Source organism: Camelina sativa, chromosome 5, assembly GCF_030686135.1.
Source record: "Camelina sativa cultivar CO46 ecotype springtype chromosome 5, ASM3068613v1".
Classification (NCBI taxonomy): domain Eukaryota; kingdom Viridiplantae; phylum Streptophyta; class Magnoliopsida; order Brassicales; family Brassicaceae; genus Camelina; species Camelina sativa.
In genome coordinates, this window is record NC_141884.1 from 38,001,510 (window position 1) to 38,022,498 (window position 20,989).

Here is a 20,989-nt window from a genome sequence, read left to right on the forward strand (position 1 = left end):
CCTAGTATATTTAAATTGAAACAAAAACGAGCAAAAAGCAACCAAAGTTTCAAGTTTATAAATAGCTTCAAGTATACTCATATGCACATTGCAAACCAAGCAAAAGCAGGAACAGATGAACAAACTTTAATTTTAGAAGTTTGAGTGCGACCAAAAAATAATATATATGACCTTCATAAAAGCAGCTCATGTAGGAGCTATAAAAACGAAGATATATAGGATAATCGGACTTGATTTATCAAAATAGTAAAAATGAAAAGGTAAATTATCAAAAGAGTATAAACGCATAAACAAGGTTGACAAAAGAAAAATGACAAGCCAATTGATTTCACTTAACTCCAGTCTTGTCTCTATCTTCTTCTCCTTGTACCTTCTGATCAGTCTGATTCTGAATCTGATGGTCCCATATATTCTGGCGGCTCCAATGGGGGATGGACTGATTTGAGTAGTTTTAGATCGTTAGCATCAAGATCCTCTACGTGGTTTAGAAAAGTGAGAACCCTACAACATTCCTTGAATCCTTCACCAAAACATTGGATCTCAACACTTTGGAGAGTGTTCCTTTCGGGATTGAAATAGAAAACATAAAACGGTTCTTTAGGTGTATACTCGCACATTGAGAAAAGTATTTCACCGGAAGCGGTCGCTCCAACGACGGAAACGCGATGACAGAAGAATTTATCAGCGCTCAAAGTGTAGGTATATTTCGACCATTTCTTTTTCTCAAGATCCTCTACAACCCACAGATGCAACTCATGAATGGGCATAGTGTCGTCATATGTGTAGTAGTCATCACCCTCCCAAAAAATAATTGCTAATTTGCCCTTGTAGTTTATCAATTGAGTACAAACAAATTCTACGTTGATAAAGGTGAATTTCTCGGACCTAAGATTGAAGCAAACTATCACATAATCAGATGTTATAACGTGATCATCATTAGTACAACTCTTCGAGTCACCTAAGTAGTACAAAACCCCGTTGATGCATACCCCATCACTATTAATATCATGTCGCACGGAATTTTTTACCTTTCTCCACCTTATATCTCCATCTCCAAATGTAAGAACTTTATGATGACCAGGACCAAATGGATAAGCCATGGACAATGCCTTATGTTGTTTGTCAATCGGGTCGAACCCAAAAAAGCTATAAGCCCTTCTAAAAGTATACCGATCAGGTAAGATTGCATACCGTCCTGTGATGGGGTTACATATCAGAGGTCTAGCTTCGTATCGATCACCATACATATAGAGCAAGCCAGAGGCGTAGCCACATGAAATTTTTCTTATGTCACCAGAATATAAGAGATTATAGATCTTTAGTTCTTTTGGAGAGAACTTCACATGAAATTCGGCGTCTGCTACAAGAGTCGTCGACGACGACAAATTCGGCGTCTGCTGACGAGAAGAAGCTCCACACACCTCTTTCGTGGACGGCGAATAAGAGGCGCTGATTAGCCGAGGATCTGGTTAGGAACAGCTCCTTGAAATATGGACTACCCAACATTGAATCCCACAGCTTCGATACGCAATGAAACCTCGCGACTCGACTTTGAAGGCAATCTCGACAAGATCTCCAGTATGAGATCATTAATCAGTGATATGGGAGATGATGACTTCCTCTTCATTGTTTGCGATCAAACGAAGAAACAGAGATGATAAAAACATAGTAAGACCTAGAGAACCCTAGCTATACTATCTACAAAAGAAACTTGTTATTAATGGGCTTATTTAACGTCGGTAATAAGTTTCTTTATTCTAATTACTGTAGTTTTCTTGTTAAAATTTTATATAAATGAATATTTTTTTTTTATTTTGAAACAATTTTTAATAAGAAAAAAAAAAGTTATTTCTTTTTAGAAAAGAGGCATTTTTAAAGAAAACCTTTCCAAATTTTGGTTTAATCACATTGCATATCAGTGAGTTTATTTTATTGTACATATACTGATTTTGATAATCGTTAGGCTACGAAGTCACATAAGACCGGACCATAAACCTTTTTAGCCAAACTAAAATCAAACATGAACTATTATTGCAAAACTAAACTGAGCTTAAGCTCTTTAGTCACTTGTGTTGAATCTTCATAACCTTTATCACTTGATTCGAGTAAAAAAGTCAACTGAAAAGAAGCTAATTATTAATTAACTTCAACAAAAAAAGAAGAGAATAGAGTATATTTACCTCCAAAGCTTAAGAGTAAGTCTAGGATCCCAAGGTAAATTGTAGACCAAGAGTATAAACCAACAAATTCAGGTTCAAAGAAACTTAAGGAACTAGAGAGAGGGGCCAAAGTTACACTTCATGCATAAGTTAATTAATTTAGCCAGAAAAGAACTTGAGCTGGATCTTGCAAGGTCTTAGAAGCGTTAGCAGATCCATGGCGAGTTGCAACTTTGCTTCTTCGTTTGTTGCCCAAGCAAGAACTTTGACAAGCTCAAGACACGGCAATTTCTCCAATAGATGTTTCATTTGCTCCAACTCTCCTTTAGTTCCTCGGAATTTGGTTAACTCTAGGACTTTCACAGGACATGACAACAGAAAATTAGATCCACACAAGCACTCGCAAACGGGTCCTATTCCTTGTCGATTCAGATCATTGTGCAAGGGGCCCTGAAACAATATGAAAGAATATAGAAAACTTATTTTGAGTTGTCCAAAAAATAATTCAAAGTTTAATACATTCATACCTTGATGACGAGAGTCTCTAGATTCGGAGATATTTTAAGCAGTAATGGCACAAGTTTCCAACACGAACCGACCTCAGTTGCAATAGATAAACGAGACAGGTTTTCAAACACTGGGATTGCTCCACGGTAGAAACAAAAAAAGATCTGAAAACAGAACAAAAATTAACTAGTCATCAATCAATCAATTACAATCTTTGTATCAAGAGAAAAGAATAAAGTACCTCCACGGTTCCAAGAGAAGACAAGTCCATGATCTCAACATTTCTTAGCCCTTTGATCAGATTCCTTGGGTTAATGCTATACCTAGGAGATCTTCTCCAAGCAAGAGTAAGCTTAGCTTGTTCTTCAAGTCAGAGCGGATAAGATACTTGCAAACGGTTTAACAACTTTAAACTCAAGTAATCGTGACAATGAGACAGATTTTGAAAACGTAAACATGGAAGAATATATATCTCATTTCTATTCGAGAAAATATGTTTGGGTTATATTTTCATAGCATTATTGGGTCTTTGACATCGCGTCCTGTACAGTACCAAGGTAGGTGCCGAAGTATTTCTATTTCTCCGTTTGAAATCAAATTTTTTTTATTTTCTGGTTCTGGTGGTATCAATTAGCAAAACTGGGGTTTCCTTTGTCTAGGGTTTGGTAATTGTTGATTTTGCTAAATTTAGTAAACGATGGATTGGTTCGGCAGTTTACCGGACGAGGTTATTTGCTATATCTTGTCTTTCCTTACGACAAAGGAGGCTGCTTTGACATCGGTTCTTTCAAAGCGGTGGCTCAATTTGTGGACACTTGTCCCTAATCTTGACGTTGATGACTCTGTCTTCCTTCATCCTGAAGAGGGTAAGCGAGAAATGGATGGGATGCTTCAGAGCTTCATGGATTTTGTGGATAGAAGAGTATTATTGGCAGTGCAGGGTGATTCTTCTCCCGTTAAGAAATTCTCCCTCAAATGTCAGACTGGTATTGATAAGGTTCGTGTGAATCGTTGGATATGTAATGTGCTGCACCGTGGTGTTTCCGACCTTGAACTTTTCCTCGAGTTTTCTAGATATGATTCCGATTATGATTCCGATGATTCGGATTACGATGATGAATACCATCTGCCTAAAGAGATGTTTGTCAGTACTACACTTGTTGAGCTGAAGTTAAGAAGTGAATTTGGTGTTGATTGGTGGCCTAGCAGTAGATTCACTTTCTTACCAATGCTTAAAAGTCTTGACATTTACACGAATAGGATTTTCTTAGGTGAGAAGCTTGACATGTTTCTTCTTTCCTTCCCTGTGCTTGAGGAACTATATATCGCTGATATTGAGTGGAGTGATTTGGATGAATCCGCGTCAAGTACAAGCCTCAGGAAGCTAACTATCTATGCTTGCGGTTTCGAAGACTTTAAGAATCTAGAGAGCATTTCATTTGATACACCGAGTCTGGTGTTTTTGGACTACTCTGATTTTGTTGCAGAGGACTATCCAAGAGTTAACTTGAAAAATTTAGTTGAGGCTCGACTCAACCTTATAGTAAGTGATGATCAAATCGAGCTAATACGAGCGTCTAATGAGGGAGATGAAGCTGTTCTGCGTCTTAGAAATGTGTGGAAGCTCATGAGTGGCATAAGAAATGTACAGAAACTTTGTTTTTCTGCCGATACTCTCGAGGTCAGCTACTCAGTTGCTATATTCTTTTCTTTTGTAATATTTTATTTGTTAGTCTCAACCAATAAAACCAAGAAACTGAACAGCCTCATCTATATTCTGAAGCATGAATTCAGTTTATGTTAGTCCTTTCAGTGATTTCTATGAAGAACTAAAAGGTCATCTTGATGTTTTAAGCTTCCTCGTTTCAAATAGGGAATTAATCCTTGAGATTTTGAAACAAAGATTGCAAAATGTAATGTCAGCTTTTTGTTGTCTTGTTTTCAGTTGCTTTCTCTATGCTGTGAATCATTTCCGGTGTTCAACAACCTCAAAATTTTACGTATCAAGAGTGCTGAGGATCGAGGATGGCAAGCAATGCCGGTTCTCTTAAGGAACTGTCCACGAATAGAAACTCTAATCCTTGAGGTGTAAACACAACTCTTTATTTATTTCTCAAACATTTACAAAGACAAGAGTTCATCCTTTTGAAGTTCCTTATTGTGTCTCCTTTCTGCGTTCAGGGTCTATTACACAGTGTGACAGATAAATGTGGGGATGCTTGTGACTGCATTTCTCGGGAGGATAAAGGTCGTTCGCTCTTATCTTGTCCAGTGAAGAAGTTGCAGGTTAGAGGGTTTCGAGGAACAACTAGAGAGAAAGAGATGATAAGGCATTTCTTGGAGTTTTTCCCGTGTTTGGATGAGATGGAGATGGATGCCGAAGAGAATGATTCTACAAACTTTGAAGTACCTTAGTACTTTGAAGAGAATGATTCTACAAACTTTAAAGTTCTTGCATATAAGCTCCACGATGTGGTCTCGACAGAGGTAGTTAGACATTCTAAGAGTTGGGTACGGTCTGGGAGTTGTTCCCAGACCCAGATGGATGATATCTACTCTGAGGTATGTTTGATTACCGTCTTCAATCACATAAAGTCATTACAGCGTTGAAAAAAATAACCAACTGTCTTTTCTTTTTTTTCCTACAGTTCGCTCCCCGCAATAAAGAGTGTATCTACGATATGTTCTTCATAATGCGTAGAGCTTCTTCCCCGGTACCTCCTCCTCTGCGAGAAGAGATGTCTGATCAGGACGACCTTCAAATGCAACTAGATGCTGCTAACGCCAAACTTGCGGATCTTAAGGAGAGGCAACAGGAACAAGAAGCTCAGCTTGCGGGCTACAAAGCTAGGTTCGATATGATTGTCGACCAGAACCCAATGCTAGAATCAGCGTGGAGGGATCGAGAGCGAGCAAAGGCGGCGTCGAGTGGTCAGGAGATTACCGAGAAGAAGCGGGACTATGATGTTCTGTTCGAAATCATTCTCGAGCAGAACCCGATGCTAGCATCAGCATTACAGGCCCGGCTTGCAACCAACTCAGAGAAAGCTGAGACATCCAGGGATCGGGGGATAACTGAGCAAGACCAAGCTACGGCAGCAGATGATCGATCCAAGCTAGGAGAATAGTTTCTTCTTTTCATTGTATTTATTTTTACTAAATGTTTCCCAATTTGGTTCGGTTCGGTTCGGTTTGTGTTTATTTAATTTAAATTCCGGTTTAAAATCCTGAATGAAACGAAGCGACTTGTAGATTCTTCCTTTCATCCTTTAAACTTGGATCGGCCCTCGATTTCGGTCTAAGAATTTGCATATGTACAAGGTGATAACTATTCTCCTTCTGTTTCTACTGATCTTATACTCCATTGAAGGTATGTTCAGATCATTTTGCTTTCTGTGGATTTCTATTTACGATCAATCGCTTCTCTGTTTATGTATAGGTTGATGTTCTGATAGCTTTGAGATTTGTGTAGTTCAGAGGATGGATCTCTTCAGCAGTCTACCAGATGATCTCCTTTGTCATATATTGTCCTTCCTTACAACAAAGGAGGCTGCTTTAACATCGGTTCTCTCCCAGAGGTGGCGCAATCTGTTTGCTTTTGTCCCTCATCTCGAGTTTGACGACTCTGTCTTCCTTCATCAAGTAGAGGGTAAGCCGGAAAGAGTACGAAATCCGCAGAGCTTCATGGATTTTGTGGATAGAGTATTGACATTGCAGAGTGATTCTCCCATAGTCAAATTCTCCCTCAAGTGTAAAACTGGTGTTGACTCAGATCATGTGGATCGTTGGATATGTAATGTGCTGAAGCGTGGTGTTTCGGACCTTGATCTTTTCATTGATTTCAGAGATTTATATTGGCTGCCTCACGACGTGGGTGTCAGTAGGACACTTGTTGAGCTGAGATTAGCAAGTGAATTTGATCTTTATTGGTGGGAGAAGGATATATGTTTACCGATGCTTAAAACTCTTGTTCTTGACTCCTGCGGGTTATGTATTGGTCTGTTTCAGATTCTTCTTTCTGCTTGCCCTGCGCTTGAAGAGTTAGACATGACTAATACACGGTGGAGGGAGTCCAATGTGACTGTGTCTAGCCAGATCCTCAAGGAGCTGACTATTGATCTCCATGGTTGTGGTAGCCTAGTTATTCTGAAGAGTCTTTCATTTGACGCTCCAAGTCTTGTTTACTTTTATTACTGTGATTCTCTTGCGGAGGACTATCCACAAGTTAACTTTGAAAACTTAGTCGAGGCTCAGATCAACCTTTTATTAACTCAAGGTCAAATCGAGCAAGTAAGAGCACTCAATAACGAAATGTTGATAGTGGATGATGTTTTCCCTGGTCTTGGAAATGCGTGGAAGCTCATCACTGGCCTAAGAAATGTTCAAGAACTGTACTTGTCTCCTGATACCCTTGAGGTCAGCTTACTATGTATAGCGTATATTTCTGGCTGGACGGGATGATATAAAGATATCAATTATTCCATTTGCGTGATTTTTAGACTTGTTTTTTTTTTCTCGTTTGCAGGTGCTTTCTAGGTGCTGTGAAGCGATGCCAGTGTTCAACAACCTCAAATTGTTAAGTATTTGGAGTGACATGACTCGGGGATGGCAAGCAATGCCAGTTCTTTTAAGGAATTGCCCGCATTTAGAAACTCTAATGATTGAGGTAGAACTATATAATCCATGAAACTACATGGACAAAATATCTGTTAAAGAAGCAGTTCACACTTACAACAACCTTATTGTCTTCTTTACGATGCTTTCAGGGTCTCTTACACTATGTGACAGATCAATGCGGGTATGTCTGTGACTGTATTTCTCGGGAGGACAAAGTCCGTCCGCTCACATCTTGTCCAGTAAAGAAGTTACAGATTTATGAGTTTGGAGGAACAATTAGAGAACTAGAGATGATCATGCATTTCTTGGATGTTTTTCGGTGTTTGAAGGAGATGGAGATATATGCTCACGAGGGTATTCCTACACTATTCAAAGACCCTAAAAGGGTTGAACTTGTCGGGAAGATGATGAGCTTCTACAATAAGTTATGGACTTGCGATGTTCAATTACTAGTGCGCGGTCCCTTGTAACTTGTAAGGGAAGTGGACTGCACTGTTTAAGTATTTGTGGGAGTAAACACAGCTCATAGTTTTGTTCAAAGTCTGCTTTTGATTCTAAGTTGCCTTTTCTCATTGATACTCTGTTTCGTAATGTTACCTTGTCACGACACACGAGACTAATAAAGTTCTTTTAGCAAACTTGGCATTGTCATAAGAAGAAGAAGAAGAAGAAGAAGAAGAGTAAGAAGAGAATTAGTTTGGTCGACTTGAACTGAACCAAAGTCAGTTTCCCAAGGGACTTTAGCAAAACTGTGAGAAAGTTTTGTTCATAGTAGACTTCATTGCGCAATCAACTTGTTATAGAGAGACTCACACACCATGATTCCGTCATTGCAACTCAATGACTTCTTCTAGAGTTTCATCATCTTCGCTTTAAGATCAATACAAATATCAAAGTGGATGTATCATTAAGGATACCTTGTTTATATGTGATGTTGTTACATCACCCTCATCGTCCTCTAACAAAACGAATCAGTAAGAATGGCTGAATCCAAATTTTGATGATTTCAGTGAATGAGTCTAGTGATAAAGAGAGAGATTTTGGGAGTTAGAGGGAAAGTCTCTGACTTGAGCATTTACTTGTCTAACTTTCTTCTATGTTGTTCGAAAATACCATTGCAAATTGAAATTAGCATCAGAGTAGCATCCACCAGTGTGACCAGACAACGAGATTGAGGGAATATTGATATGTTGGCTCGGTTCTATTTGATCCGGTTCTTACAAGATATTAACCGGTCGGTTTAATTCGGTAAACAAAACCGGGATTGTTCGGCTTTGGGCTGCGGGGAAACTAGTGAAGCCCAAGCAGAGAAGTCCAGTGGCAAAATTGGTAAACAGACCTATCGTGATGAATTAACGATGCTATTAGTAATTTCCTTTTTTTTCATTTTATGAGTTAGGGTTGTTACCGTTTTCTCTATTTAATTAGTAATTTCTTTTTCTATAACGTGCTATTAAAAAAAAAAAGGCAATCCTAATTTCCTTTTCTTAATCCTAATCTATAAATACTCTTTCAGACGCTCCACCAGTCTCCTGGAGAAATCAAAATCAGTTTAGAGTGCGAGAGAGAGATCGTTCGATTCTAACGGCGGCGAGGCAGAGAGAGAGAGAGAGAGAGACCGTTCGATACTAAATAGAGGGTTTCTTTATTTCTTTTGGGTGAAACAGGTGTATCTTCGTGCTTTCCAACCAAGACGATGATTTGAAGGAAGAATAAGGTTCATGGCAAAGCAATCAGATGATGCTCTTCTCGATCGGAGCTATTGGATGGTATATGGTATACCCGGAACTGTCATTTTAATTTTTTTTTCTTGACCATACCCGACAACAACAAAACAAGTCAACAACAACAACTGAAAAAACCTCTGTAAGTAAACTCAAGATCCTTATCATGATTTTATTTTTCTTCTGTTGCAAGTTTTATCCTTCAACCAAGCATTGTTGATGAGTAATATCTGGTGGAAGTATATTTTTTAGTGTCTTTGCAGGTGATGATCAGAAGAGGACGTTGTTTTCATGGCGACTTCAACTCTCATCTGAGTTGACGAAAAACTCTACAACCAGAAAAAAAGGTAATTATTCTTGTTGTTCTTAATTGATGGTTCGTTTCTTTTTGTAGATTCTATGGAACAGCTCTCTAAAAAAAACAACTCATCACCAGGGAGAAGAAGCTTAATCGTTGAGGCCAAGATTGCATGTTGTTCGAACAAGTCAGGCAAGTCGTTCCATTACTCACAATCACTCCATACGTTTGCTTTAGTTCCCCATCCATAAGTTAGACTGAGATTTTTTGGTTTATTTGTTGCTGCTTCTCTAGTTGATGGAGACATATGGAAGTTCACTTTCTTCCCATTAATGTTAGGGATGATGCTGAATTATCATCCAAACGGTGGAAATCCCCTCTTCTTGCACGGTAAGTCATCTCAAAATCCTCTCTGCTTTTCTTTGTTTTGTTCTGTAACAAGTTTATCTATCTCTCTCAACCAATGATCCTTTTAAGTATAAGGTATGAAAAAACATGTTCCACTATTCAGACTTAAAAGAAAATATATTAAGGAAGCTTCTTCTAATTCTCTATTTTTGTGCAGATTGGAGATATGCTATGGGTTTGAAGAATGAAAAAGATTCAGAACCAAAAAAGGTAAAACATCAAACTGATTCTTCTTGTTAGTGTCTTTGACTCAATACATCTTCCGTTCTCGTCCACTTCGATTTCCCAATTTTTAAGTCAGTAAGTTGCTTTAAATCACAGATTCTACTTGATTTGTCAATTATATAAACTAAACTGTAATGCAATTTCAGATACTCGAAGAGCACGACCTCTTAAGAGAGCTAAATGGTGTCATGAAGCAGGTACTTTGTGTTTTCTTTGTTTCTTTTTTTTTTTTTCTTTCTATCAACAGCGTAACAAGAATCTCAGGTTTATGTTTCGTTTTGCAGGTTTTTCATAAAGTGGATGTGTTTGAAAAGCTTGAAGTTACGTGTAAGGTATGAAAAAAACATTTTGCAGTAAAATTGTTTTTTTTTTAGCTCTTCACAGTAACGTTTTTGAGTTATGTTTGGTTAGGCTGAAGGAAAAGAAGGGAAGGAAGAAGGAGAAGATGATGAAGAAGTTGAAGAATCAGAGGGAGAAGAATCTGATTACAGAGATTATTATCAGGTTCCACTTATTGTCCACATTAATTGTAACATTGTGATTCTTCTTCTCAAGTTTCTTGAAAAATTTGTTCTTCTTAAATGTATGCTTTTGTAGAATCAAGACTTCAATGATGGTGACAGACGATTATAATCAGGCAGATGATGGAGGGATAATATGGGGATATTAAATAGTGGGTTTCTTTCTTTCTTTTGAGTGAAACAGGTCTGTGTTCGTGTTTTCCAACCAAGACGATGATTTATTGACTCAAGGATGAAGTAGATTCAAAACAAAAACGGTCGCCGGCGTTCTTACATTAACACCATCAAACAAACTGATTAAAAGGTAACATTGGTCTGTCTTCCCTTGTCCACTTCCATAAAAGTGAGGCGAGTTATCGTTTTAACCGGTTTATTTGTTCGGTTTATTTGTTTTTTCTGGCTGAAACAGGTGTGTGTTCGTGGTGCAACCAGGACGCTTTCTTATTTGACTCAAACCTTTTGAAGGATGAAGTAGATTCATTACATAAAACAGTCGCCGCCGTTCTTACAGTAACAACATCAAACTTATTTTAAAAGGTAACATTGGTCTTTGTCCTGAATGAGAAGTTGGCGAGATGTTTTTTTCTGAAGAAAGGGATTTAGAATTGTGGGTGGGGTTTATTTGGTTGGAATCAAAGAGGTTATTTTTAGCCACTGAAATGTCTAAGACATTGCGTCTGTGCTCTGTATCAGGAGTTGATTTTAGCTTCTGGGAGATGCCCATCGGAAGAGCTGCTTTAGGAGTTCCCTTTTCCGGAGGACACCATCTCAGCTGCAAGAGAATCAGATGCAGTGCTTCTTGGAGCCATTGGAAGGTTTGTCTTCTCTCTTGTCCCATCTTATGTTGTTGGCTCTAACTTTTTTTTTTGTGAAATACAGTTTCTCATATTTTCATGTTGGTACAATTTAAGGTACAAATGGGATAACAATGAAAAGCATCTGAGGCATGAGAAGGTTTCAGCTTCGTGCAGGTCTTAAAGTCTTTGCAAATCTGCCATGGGTAACCATACTCAGCCTAATCCCAGAAATTTCTCTGTAGCCTGAAATATGTTTCTTGTGTGAACTTCACATTACTGTTTTTGATACAGTTAGTGGTTGCTTCCACATTGAAGATAGATGTAGCTGAAGGTGTTGATCTAATGGTTGTAAAAGAGCTTACATGAGGTCGGTTAACCATCCTCAGCCTTTCTTGGTAGCCGGAACTTTGTTTCTTGTGTGAACTTCAACTTATTGTTTTTTGTACAGTCAGTGGATGCTTCCACCTTGAAGAGAGAGGTAGGAGAAGGTGCCGTTCTAATGCTTGTAAAAGAGCTTACATGAGGTCAGTTAAATTAGTTTATTAAAACTGATCGTAATTCTTGTCTTTCTCGACGTTGGGTTTAATATTGAGGCTTATGTTACCCACGAGGTGCGTGATTGAAAATCCCAGATGCAGATTTCTGTGGACAGATTGTTAAGTGCTATGTACTAATATATTAAAGCATTTCTTATGTTCCTCAGATTGACAGAATTTCTCCTTCATTCAGCACTGGGAATGCGAACCACGAGGTAAAATAGGAACAGTCTTAAGGGAAATCAAATTCTCTTAATGACGTTGTAGATCTTTCTTTTGCTAGATTGTGGTTTCCATCTGTGTTTCTCGTAGTATAAAAGAGTAATTAATTTCTCACCAAAAATATACTTTGGATGGGGAGATAAGGATTTAGTGTGCTTTCTGTCTTTTGATTTTTACAGGAATGATGGCATCAAAAATAGGTACAGCATTTTGACAAGTTTGATAGTCAAGGAATGTACGGATACATACTGCCCAGGGGCATCGAAGTGTTTACAGACTTTGAAGTCTGTAGGACACTCCTCTTCACCGTAAACCTGCATCTCATTCAATTATGGAAACTAGTCCAACAAATGCATTACAATGTATGGGGTTGATTTGTAAAGGGTCTTGAGGCTCGGACTTGAAAAGGTCTTATCCATCTAGCTCAGGGCAACCAGAAAGAAAGAAGCTTCTAAAATTGAGAACAAAGAGTATCAACTGAGTCTAGAACACGAGAGTTTTAAGCATTGGTAATAAAATGCTCAGGGACAAAGGCAAATAGATAGACAGCGCCACCTCTTAGGGAGAACCGAAGTCAAATCAGTCTCCTTTGTGGGAAGGAAGGACAATATATGACATAGAACCTCATCGTGTAAACTGCTGACTGGATCCATCTTCTATGCAGTGATAACAGAAGATTGTAATCTTCGACACCTACCTTACTACAGAGGCGAAGTCTCGCAACAAAAAACTGTTTCAACGTGGTACGCAAAGTCAAAACAGAAGTAGTTACGAGGTTTCAGAACTGCTGTCAGTGATAACAGATGATAACGGGTTTTAAATAGCAGAGAAACAAAACAGAGCATCTAATTATTCTGTTTAATCGAACATCAAACAAAGGATTACATATGCTTAGTGTATTGCATACTCTGTTGATGGTAACCCTGAAACGGCGAAATAAGAAGTCTATCATCTAAAAAAAAAACTCTGTTTTGAGTCAGCTATCGAAACATGAATTTGAATACTTTGCAGTCAAGAAATAAATCAAAAGGATTCGGGAACATGGCTTTAGCAAAACCATCAACACATTTGCATACTCTTTGCAGTCCATTTCTTGCGCATGTAACCCCACACCAGGAAGTAAACATCACAGCTCGATAACTCATTGTAGAGCTTCAATATCTTGTCAACATATTCAAACGCTCCAGGGTTTTCAAAGTTTGTAGGACCATTCTCTTCAGCAAATATCCCCATCTCCTCTAAACACTTGAAAGACCTCAAGAAGTGCCCAATCATATTTATCTCTCTCATTGTTCCTCTGAACCCTCGAATCTCAAACTTCTTCACTGGAGAAGATATGAGCGAACGACCTTTGTCCTCCCTAGGAATGCAGTCACAAGCATCCCCGCATTTATCTGTCACACAGTGTAAGAGACCCTGAAAGCATAAAGAAAGACAATATGATCACTGAGTCTGACCAACATCCTTAACAAAATGTGTTGTCAAGTGGTTTATAATTGACCTCAATGACTAGAAATTCTAGATGTGGACAGTTTCTTAGAAGAGCTGGCACTGCTTGCCAACCGCGATCCTCCTCACTCTTAAGACCTAAGATCTTGAGGTTGTTGAACACCGGCATCGATCCACAACATAGAGTAAGTACCTGAAAACAGTAAAACCGAGCTAGATACTTTGCAATTATTCTTTCACAACTAGACCAGAAATAAACAACATATGAAAATCTAACCTCGAGAGTATCAGCACTTAGGGAGAGTTTCTGAATATTTTTAATGCCGTTCATGAGCTTCACCACATTAACAAATTGGAGAACAACAGCAGCCTCATCATCCTCTAACAAAACATTGTTTGGCTCTCTAATCCGCTTGACCTGATCTTCATCTTTTAAAATAAGATTGAGTCGAGCCTCAGATAACTTTTTCATATTAACTACTGGATAGTCCTCGGCAACCAAATCAGAGTAGTTGAAGGAAAGCAGATTCGGAGTATCAAAAGAAATGGTCTTTGGATTCTCAAACTCATCACAACCGGTGCCGTGGATACTTAGATTCCTGAGACTTGCACTTGACATGATTTCATCATTTTCCCGCCACTCCATATTAGCCATGTGTATTTCCTCAAGCACAGGGAAATAAGAAAGAAAGCTCACCATGTCACCACAAAAGATCAAGTCAGAGTCAATATGAAGACTTTTAAGCATTGGCAAGGAAGCACCCATCTCCCAAAACCACCAATCAACACAGTTTTCACTTCTTAATTTCAGCTTAACCAATGTCTTACTGACGAACATCTCTTCAGGTAGCAGATACTCATCCTCTTCTTTATCCTCGTCGGAAAAATCAATGAAAAGATCAAGATCGGAAACACCACGCTGCAGGACATTACAAATCCAACGGTTCACAGAATCAGGATGAACACCAGTTATACACTTGAGGGAGAACTTATCAATGGGAGAGTCATCCTGCAAAGCCAACACACCATCCACGAAATCAACGAAGCTCTGACGAATTGCTTCCCTTTCACCTTTACCCTCTTCCGGATAGAGAAACTCAGAGTCGTCAATGTCGAGATTAGGTACAAGTTTCCAAAGATTTTGCCAGCTCTTGGAGAGAACAGAAGTCACAGCAGCCTGCTTGGTGGGAAGGAAGGAAAATATATGACAACGAATCTCGTCTGGTAGATTGCTGATACGATCCATCTTCTATGAAACGAATCAAACGACAGATATATTAAAAGTACATTATTACATCTTCTGTACAAACCAGAGGGGGTGTCTAACAGTAAGGTAAAGACATGAAATTTGACAAGTTTCTCGAGAAATGGGGATCAGGGAAAAACCTAATTCCGAAATCATAACGCAAATAGATAAAAAATTGAATTCAATAAACATCCAAAACAGAACAGATATCAGTAGAAACAGAGGAGATGGGTAAAACTGAGCATTTACCTCGCTTGATCCAAACTTTGGTGATCTCAGTGAATGAGATTTGGGGATACTAAGTCACTGGGTACTATGGCAGAGGGGAAAGTTTCAGACTTTATGTTCGGCAAATGCATTGGAGTAGCATCCACCTTTCAGAGGAAGAAGACAACAAGCAGACAAACGAAATGGAGGGTTTTACAAAATTGAAGGGTGGGTGTTGTTTGTTCTATTTGATTCACTTCTTAAAAGATAATAAGATATAATCACCGGTTTAATTCGCTAAACAAACCGGGATTGATCGGATTTGGGCTGTGGGAAGGTACGGTAGAACTAGTGAGGCCCAAGTAGAGAAGCCCAGTGACAAATTGGTTTGGCGAATCATAACAGAGCATCGTATGAACTATGAAGTATGAACTACTACTGGTGGTGGTGGATGGGTGATAAAACGGTTATATCTCTAGCCTGAATTGGTTTGGTTAGGTATGGTGGTTATATGCAAACCGAATCGAATCAAATCAAATTGAAATAACAACACTTAACCAAGATGTCAAGTTAGGTTGGTTTTCACAATTTTACAATTTATAACAACGATACAAATACATTTGTTAAAAGGAAGAGAGCAAAATCATTGATCAAAAATTACGAACGCAAAAAGGAATCAGCAGAAACAGAAGGTAAAAGTTAGCTTCCGCACCAGTTCAGAAGAAGTGTACAGATGCAAAGTCGAGAGAGAAGTTAAGATACGAAGATCCAACGTTTAGAGGAGGAAGAAACTACAAAAGCCGCTTCGTTTCAGGATTTTCAAACTAAATAAACACAAACCGAACCAAATTGGAAAGGCATTTATGCTCCGTCTGGAGGAGAAAAATCTGCTGCCGTAGCTTGGTCTTGCTCGGTCTTTTCCTGATCCCTGGATGTCTCAGCTCGCTCTGAGTTGGTTGCACGCAGACCCCTTAATGCTGATGCTAGCATTGGGTTCTGCTCGGCAACTATATCGAACAGAGCATCATAGTCCCGCTTCAACTTGGTCATTTCCTGACCACTCGACGCCTTTGCTTGATCTGTTTCAGTTGCTTGTCGAGCCCTCAACGCTGATGCTATCATCGGGTTCTGCTCGACTATCATATCGAACTGAGCTTCTAGGTCCCGTTTCATTTGAAGGTAGTCCTGAGACATTTCCTGTGGCAGAGGAGGAGGTACCGCCGGGGAAGAAGCTCTATGCATTATGAAGACCATATCGTAGATACGCTCTTTATTGCGCGGAGCCAACTGTAGGAGAAAAAATAGAAAAGAGAGTAAATTCAAACCTGTAATGATTTCTTTGTGATTGAAAACGGTAATCAAATCTATATACCTCAAAATACATCTCATCCAACTCGGTTTGGGACCAACTCCTAGACTGTACCGAACTCTTCCAATGTCCTACTATCTCTGTCGAGACCACATCATGGAGCTTATACGCAACAACTTTTAAAATTCTAGGTACTTCAAAGTTTGTAGAATCAATCTTTTCGGCATCTATCTCCATCTCATCCAAACACGGGAAATACTCCAAGAAATGCCTTATCATCTCTTTCTCTCTACTTGTTCCTCTAAACCCTTTAACTTGCAACTTCTTCACCGAACAAGTTATGAGCGAACGACCTTTATCTTCCCGAGGAATGCAGTCACAAGCATCCCCGCATTTATCTGTCACATAGTGTAAGAGACCCTGAAAGCATAAAGAAAGACAAAAAAAAAGGATTATTGAGTCTGACCAAACATCTTTAAAGAAATGTTTGGTCAAGTAGTTTCATATGGTTTATAGTTGACCTCAATGAATAAGAATTCTAGATGTGGACAGTTTCTCAGGAGAGCTGGTACTGCTTGCCAACCGCGACTCTCCTCACTCTTAAGACCTAAGATCTTGAGGTTGTTGAACACCGGCATCGATTCGCAACATAGAGTGAGTACCTGTAAACAAGAAGTAGTAAAACCCAACTTATATACTTTGCAATTCTTCGTTCATACAACTAAGACCAGAGAGAACAAAATAGAAAACTGACCTCGAGAGTATCAGAAGTTAAGTGAAGTTCCTGAATATTTTGCATGCCCTTCATGAGCTTCACCACATTGACAAATTGGAGAACAACATCACCCTCAATATCCTCTACCAAAACATTATTTGGCTCTCTTATCCGCTTGATCTGATCTTCATTTCTGACAATAAGATTGATTCGAGCCTCAACTAACTTCCCCATATTAACTAAAGGATAATCCTCGGCGACTAAATCAGAGTAGTTCAAGTAAAGCAGATTTGGAGTATCAAAAGAAATGCTCTTTGGATTTTCAAACTCTTCAAGACCAGTGGCGCGGATACTTAGCTTCTTGAGGCTTGCACTTGACATGGTCACACATTCATCTGACTCTCTCCACTCCATATTAGCCATTCGTAATTCCTCAAGTGCAGGGAAAAAAGGAAGAAAGCTCACCATGTCACCACAAAAAATCAACCCCGAGTAAATATAAAGACTTTTAAGCATTGGTAAGGAAGCGTCCATCTCCCAACACGACCAATTAACACAGTGTTCACTTCTTAATATCAACTTAACCAGTGTCTTACTGACAAACATCTCTTGAGGTAGCATATAATCATCGTCTTCGGGATCTTCGCCGGTGAAATCAGTGAAAAGTTCAAGATCGGAAACACCACGCTGCAGCACATTACAAATCCAACGGTTCACACAATCTGGATGAACACGAGTTATACACTTGAGGGAGAACTTATCAATGGGAGAGTCACCCTGCAAAGCCAGTACACCGTCCACGAAATCAACGAAGCTCTGACGAATTTCATCCCTTTCACCTTTACCCTCTTCCGGATGAAGAAACTCAGAGTCATCAATGTTAAGATTAGGAACAAGTTTCCAAAGATTGCGCCAGCTCTTGGAGAGAGCCGAAGTCAAAGCAGCCTGCTTTGTGGGAAGGAATGACAAAATATGACAACGAATCTCGTCTGGTAGATTGCTGACACGATCCATCTTCTTCTGTACACGAAGATTAAAAGTGCCATTACAACTAGAGAAAGGCTTAACATTAAGCAATCGGGAATCTTCAATAGGAAAAAAAAAAAAACATGAAATTTAACAACTTTTCCCCCGAAGGAGGAGAAACGAGAACAGAGATAAACCCAATACACAGCGCAAAGAAATCATTTGAACGAAAACACCCGAAAAGAGAACAGAATCAGTAGAAACAGAGGAGATGATCCAAATTTACCTCGATACAAACGCTTAATCGAAGATCCAAATTTTGGGGCTTTTCATTCCAGTGAGAAGAGAGAGCCTAAACGCTGTTGGAGTGTTTACTGTTTTCTATGGCCCTAGACGTAACTATCCAGCGACTGGGGTAGGGGAAAGTCTCAGACTTTTCAGTTCGACAAGACACGATGATGCATTGGAGAAGCTAACAAATCAAATTTTGGTTCCGGTTTAATTGGGTAGACAAACCGGAACTGCATGAATTTGGGTTGCGAAAGTATGGTGTGAGAGAACTCCTCGGAGAAGAAGCTGAAAGAAAGCCTGAAACTTTCCAATTCCTGGATTGGTTCGGTTTTGGTTTAAATTTCTTCGCCCGAATTTGTTTGGTTTAAACCGAAGATACGGCCGGTTTACAGTTATTATTACCTGCTCGGTTTGGTTTACTCTTACGCAAAACGGAGCGTTTTGTATGTGTGTGTGTGTGTTTTGTGACCTCAAAACACCCAAAAAAAAATGTTCATCAATCTTCTTTATTATGACTTATGAGGATACATGTTACAATCTTAACTGTACTAGTCTCATCATCATGAGGATACATTCTTAACATAACCTTCAATTTTAGCAAAGTATAGAATCAAAGTTATTAACCTTTGTCAACTCAAAGCATATTAGTGATGAAAAATCCTAGCAACACAATCCATCAAATAGAGAAACAAAAACATTAGTCATGCTCAAAAGGAGCTACCAGGAGGAATAAACTCAAACTGGATCTTGCACTTAGACGATCTAGGGAGCTTTAACAGATAGGTTCTGAGTTGAGACTGTTCCTCGTCGTCTATTTCATTAGAACAAATTTTGACAAGCTCAAGAGATGACAGTTTCTTCAAGATAAGTTTCATGTGGTCCAACTCTCTTTTGGTTCGGCTGTACTCGGTTATCTCTAGGGTCTTCACATGACATGACTCTAGGAAAGAATAGTCCGACAAGCACTCACAAATGGATTCATCATCTTCAGACTCCGACTCCTCCTCATCATCATCATCATAATAGTTCACCTCATCAGACTCATCACCATCGCCCAAATAATATTTATAGTGCAAGGGACCCTGTACCAAGAAAGAGATATTACAGATTGGAGACTTTAGGGTGTAGTAATACCTGAAATGTTTTGGGGTCCATACCTCAATGATGAGAGTCTTTAGATTTGGAGACTTGCTTAGCAGATGTGGCAGAGTTCGCCAACAGACTTTACGCTCAGTTGCAATAGATAAACGATGCAGGTTTTGAAATTCTGGTAATGCTTCACGGGAGAAGTAAAACGCCTGAAACAATACTTAAAAGTTAAAACCCTCAAGAAACAAATCTATATCTAACAAGATTTTGATTCCCTGGAAGTGAAACAATAATGCATGCCTCAGTACGTGGCTCTTTTATATGTTGTATTCAAGGAGAAACAGCAAAGAAGAAAACAATAAAGCACACTTACCCTCATAGTTTCAGTACAGTATAAGTTCAAGATCTCAACATTACTTAACCCCTTAATGAGATTGGTTATATCGCTGATAATATCACCATCATATGCATTTTGTCCGATCCAGGCGTGATCTAGTGGCAACTTAAGACCAATCGTAGCTTCAACAAGGGAGTTGAGATTAACCAAGGGATAGGATCTCGGAGGAAAATCCAAGTACTTCAAGTTGGTAAGACCCGGAGTAGTCAAAGTAATGCTCTCCAAATCACAATGAATATTACCAATAGAAGTAAAGTAATATCTGTGGTTTATAGCAAGTGTTTCAAGGGTCGGACTGGACACTGTGCGAGACCATTCCCATTACTCCCATTCAACATTAACAACATTTAACTCTACAAGCACAGGGCAAGCAGAGATAAGCTTTTGGAACGCACAACCAGAATGATCAGAGAATCTAACTGAATCAACAGTGAGAGTCTTAAGCGCAGGAAGAAGAGCATTCTCAGGGAGATGACGAATTTCCAAAATAGACCCTAGTTCAAGCTCAACAAGCGTCTTGCAAGTGAAGACCTCACAAGGAAGTGAATATCCTCCGTCTAATGTAACCCAAATATCAAGTTTAAGCCCCCAGACACCACGCTTCATCAGCACGTTACAGAGAAAACGGTTGAGATCAGCATAAAGATCTGGACCATCACGCCCACGAAATTTTATAGAGACGTTCCTTATACGGGAACTGGCAGGCAAAGCCAGCAATTCAGACAAGAAATCTTTAAAACTCCCTTGACTCTTAACTGTGTTATCAAACTCAAAATTTTGTATGATGTTGTAGAGTAGAGATTTTGCCATCTCTTTGAGAGAACAGATGCGCAAACAGCCTCCTTTGCCGAAAGGAAAGATACGATGTGGCAAATTATCTCATCTGGTAGACTGCTTATTCTATCCATCCCTTTGCTCATTTAATTCAAAAGGAGTTCGACCTAAGAGTACTATCACCCACTACAAATCCATAAACAGAGAAACGTCAAAACATTTTATGTGAAACTAAGAAGCCAATCAAAGAGATATTGATTAGAAAACTTTCACAAATACCTTACTACGGACGAGAAATCAGAAGAAAGTCCCAAACTTTGAGTTTGAGAAGACTACATACAAACGCAGCCGAAACCACCAACTGTATATATTAGGGTAACTTGGGGAAAAAACAAAAACTAAAATACTGTATAGGGTTTTGGACAAAAGAAGTTATCCGGTTTACTTTATGGTTAGTTTTGGTCGGCCCAGCTTTAAGAACCAAAGAAACCGAACCAATTAACCAAAACAAATCATCCCACAATTGAAACTC

The 20,989-nt window shown here is 39.0% G+C and overlaps 4 protein-coding genes and 3 pseudogenes across 11 annotated transcripts; 2 read left to right on the forward strand and 5 right to left on the reverse strand.

Moving 5' to 3' along the window:
* Window positions 1-377: 377 nt before the first annotated feature.
* On the reverse strand, window positions 378-1,627 carry LOC104789756 (F-box protein At2g15640 pseudogene; annotated as a pseudogene).
* A 691-nt stretch (window positions 1,628-2,318) lies between these two features.
* LOC104789757 (putative F-box/LRR-repeat protein At5g15620 pseudogene) lies at window positions 2,319-2,937 on the reverse strand (annotated as a pseudogene).
* Window positions 2,855-5,922, forward strand: LOC104788117 (F-box/LRR-repeat protein At3g58940-like). Its single transcript, XM_087451252.1, has 4 exons — window positions 2,855-4,347; window positions 4,612-4,752; window positions 4,848-5,228; window positions 5,315-5,922. The coding sequence occupies exons 1-3, from the start codon at window positions 3,364-3,366 to the stop codon at window positions 5,079-5,081; spliced, it is 1,359 nt and encodes a 452-aa protein (XP_087307378.1). The 5' UTR covers window positions 2,855-3,363; the 3' UTR covers window positions 5,082-5,228; window positions 5,315-5,922.
* Window positions 5,866-7,921, forward strand: LOC104788118 (F-box/LRR-repeat protein At3g58900-like). Of its 3 annotated transcripts, none has more exons than XM_010513804.3 (4): window positions 5,866-6,036; window positions 6,139-7,082; window positions 7,192-7,332; window positions 7,433-7,921. In XM_010513804.3, exons 1-4 carry the CDS (start codon window positions 5,979-5,981, stop codon window positions 7,751-7,753), a joined length of 1,464 nt encoding a protein of 487 aa, XP_010512106.1. In that variant the 5' UTR covers window positions 5,866-5,978; the 3' UTR covers window positions 7,754-7,921. The 3 variants fall into 3 exon arrangements, with proteins under 3 accessions (XP_010512106.1, XP_087307377.1, XP_010512107.1); XM_087451251.1 differs by having other exon boundaries at window positions 5,900-5,987; window positions 6,106-7,082; XM_010513805.3 differs by having other exon boundaries at window positions 5,915-6,036; window positions 6,144-7,082.
* A 4,914-nt stretch (window positions 7,922-12,835) lies between these two features.
* On the reverse strand, window positions 12,836-15,166 carry LOC104788119 (F-box/LRR-repeat protein At3g58930). Of its 4 annotated transcripts, none has more exons than XM_087451250.1 (4): window positions 14,959-15,166; window positions 13,741-14,640; window positions 13,516-13,656; window positions 12,836-13,430 (listed from the first exon to the last, which is right to left on the reverse strand). In XM_087451250.1, exons 2-4 carry the CDS (start codon window positions 14,299-14,301, stop codon window positions 13,074-13,076), a joined length of 1,059 nt encoding a protein of 352 aa, XP_087307376.1. In that variant the 5' UTR covers window positions 14,302-14,640; window positions 14,959-15,166; the 3' UTR covers window positions 12,836-13,073. The 4 variants fall into 4 exon arrangements, with proteins under 4 accessions (XP_087307376.1, XP_010512109.1, XP_010512110.1 ...); XM_010513807.3 differs by having other exon boundaries at window positions 13,741-14,712; XM_010513808.3 differs by having other exon boundaries at window positions 13,741-14,709; window positions 14,959-15,162.
* A 369-nt stretch (window positions 15,167-15,535) lies between these two features.
* Window positions 15,536-18,534, reverse strand: LOC104788120 (F-box/RNI-like superfamily protein). Of its 2 annotated transcripts, none has more exons than XM_010513809.3 (5): window positions 18,193-18,534; window positions 16,980-17,960; window positions 16,747-16,887; window positions 16,289-16,645; window positions 15,536-16,203 (listed from the first exon to the last, which is right to left on the reverse strand). In XM_010513809.3, the coding sequence occupies exons 2-5, from the start codon at window positions 17,952-17,954 to the stop codon at window positions 15,778-15,780; spliced, it is 1,899 nt and encodes a 632-aa protein (XP_010512111.1). In that variant the 5' UTR covers window positions 17,955-17,960; window positions 18,193-18,534; the 3' UTR covers window positions 15,536-15,777. The 2 variants fall into 2 exon arrangements, with proteins under 2 accessions (XP_010512111.1, XP_010512112.1); XM_010513810.3 differs by having other exon boundaries at window positions 16,980-17,957; window positions 18,193-18,459.
* A 279-nt stretch (window positions 18,535-18,813) lies between these two features.
* On the reverse strand, window positions 18,814-20,866 carry LOC104788123 (putative F-box protein At3g58960; annotated as a pseudogene). Its single transcript, XR_015557886.1, has 4 exons — window positions 20,737-20,866; window positions 19,660-20,643; window positions 19,355-19,495; window positions 18,814-19,279 (listed from the first exon to the last, which is right to left on the reverse strand). The product of XR_015557886.1 is annotated as a putative F-box protein At3g58960 (transcript).
* Between the last annotated feature and the right edge of the window lie 123 nt (window positions 20,867-20,989).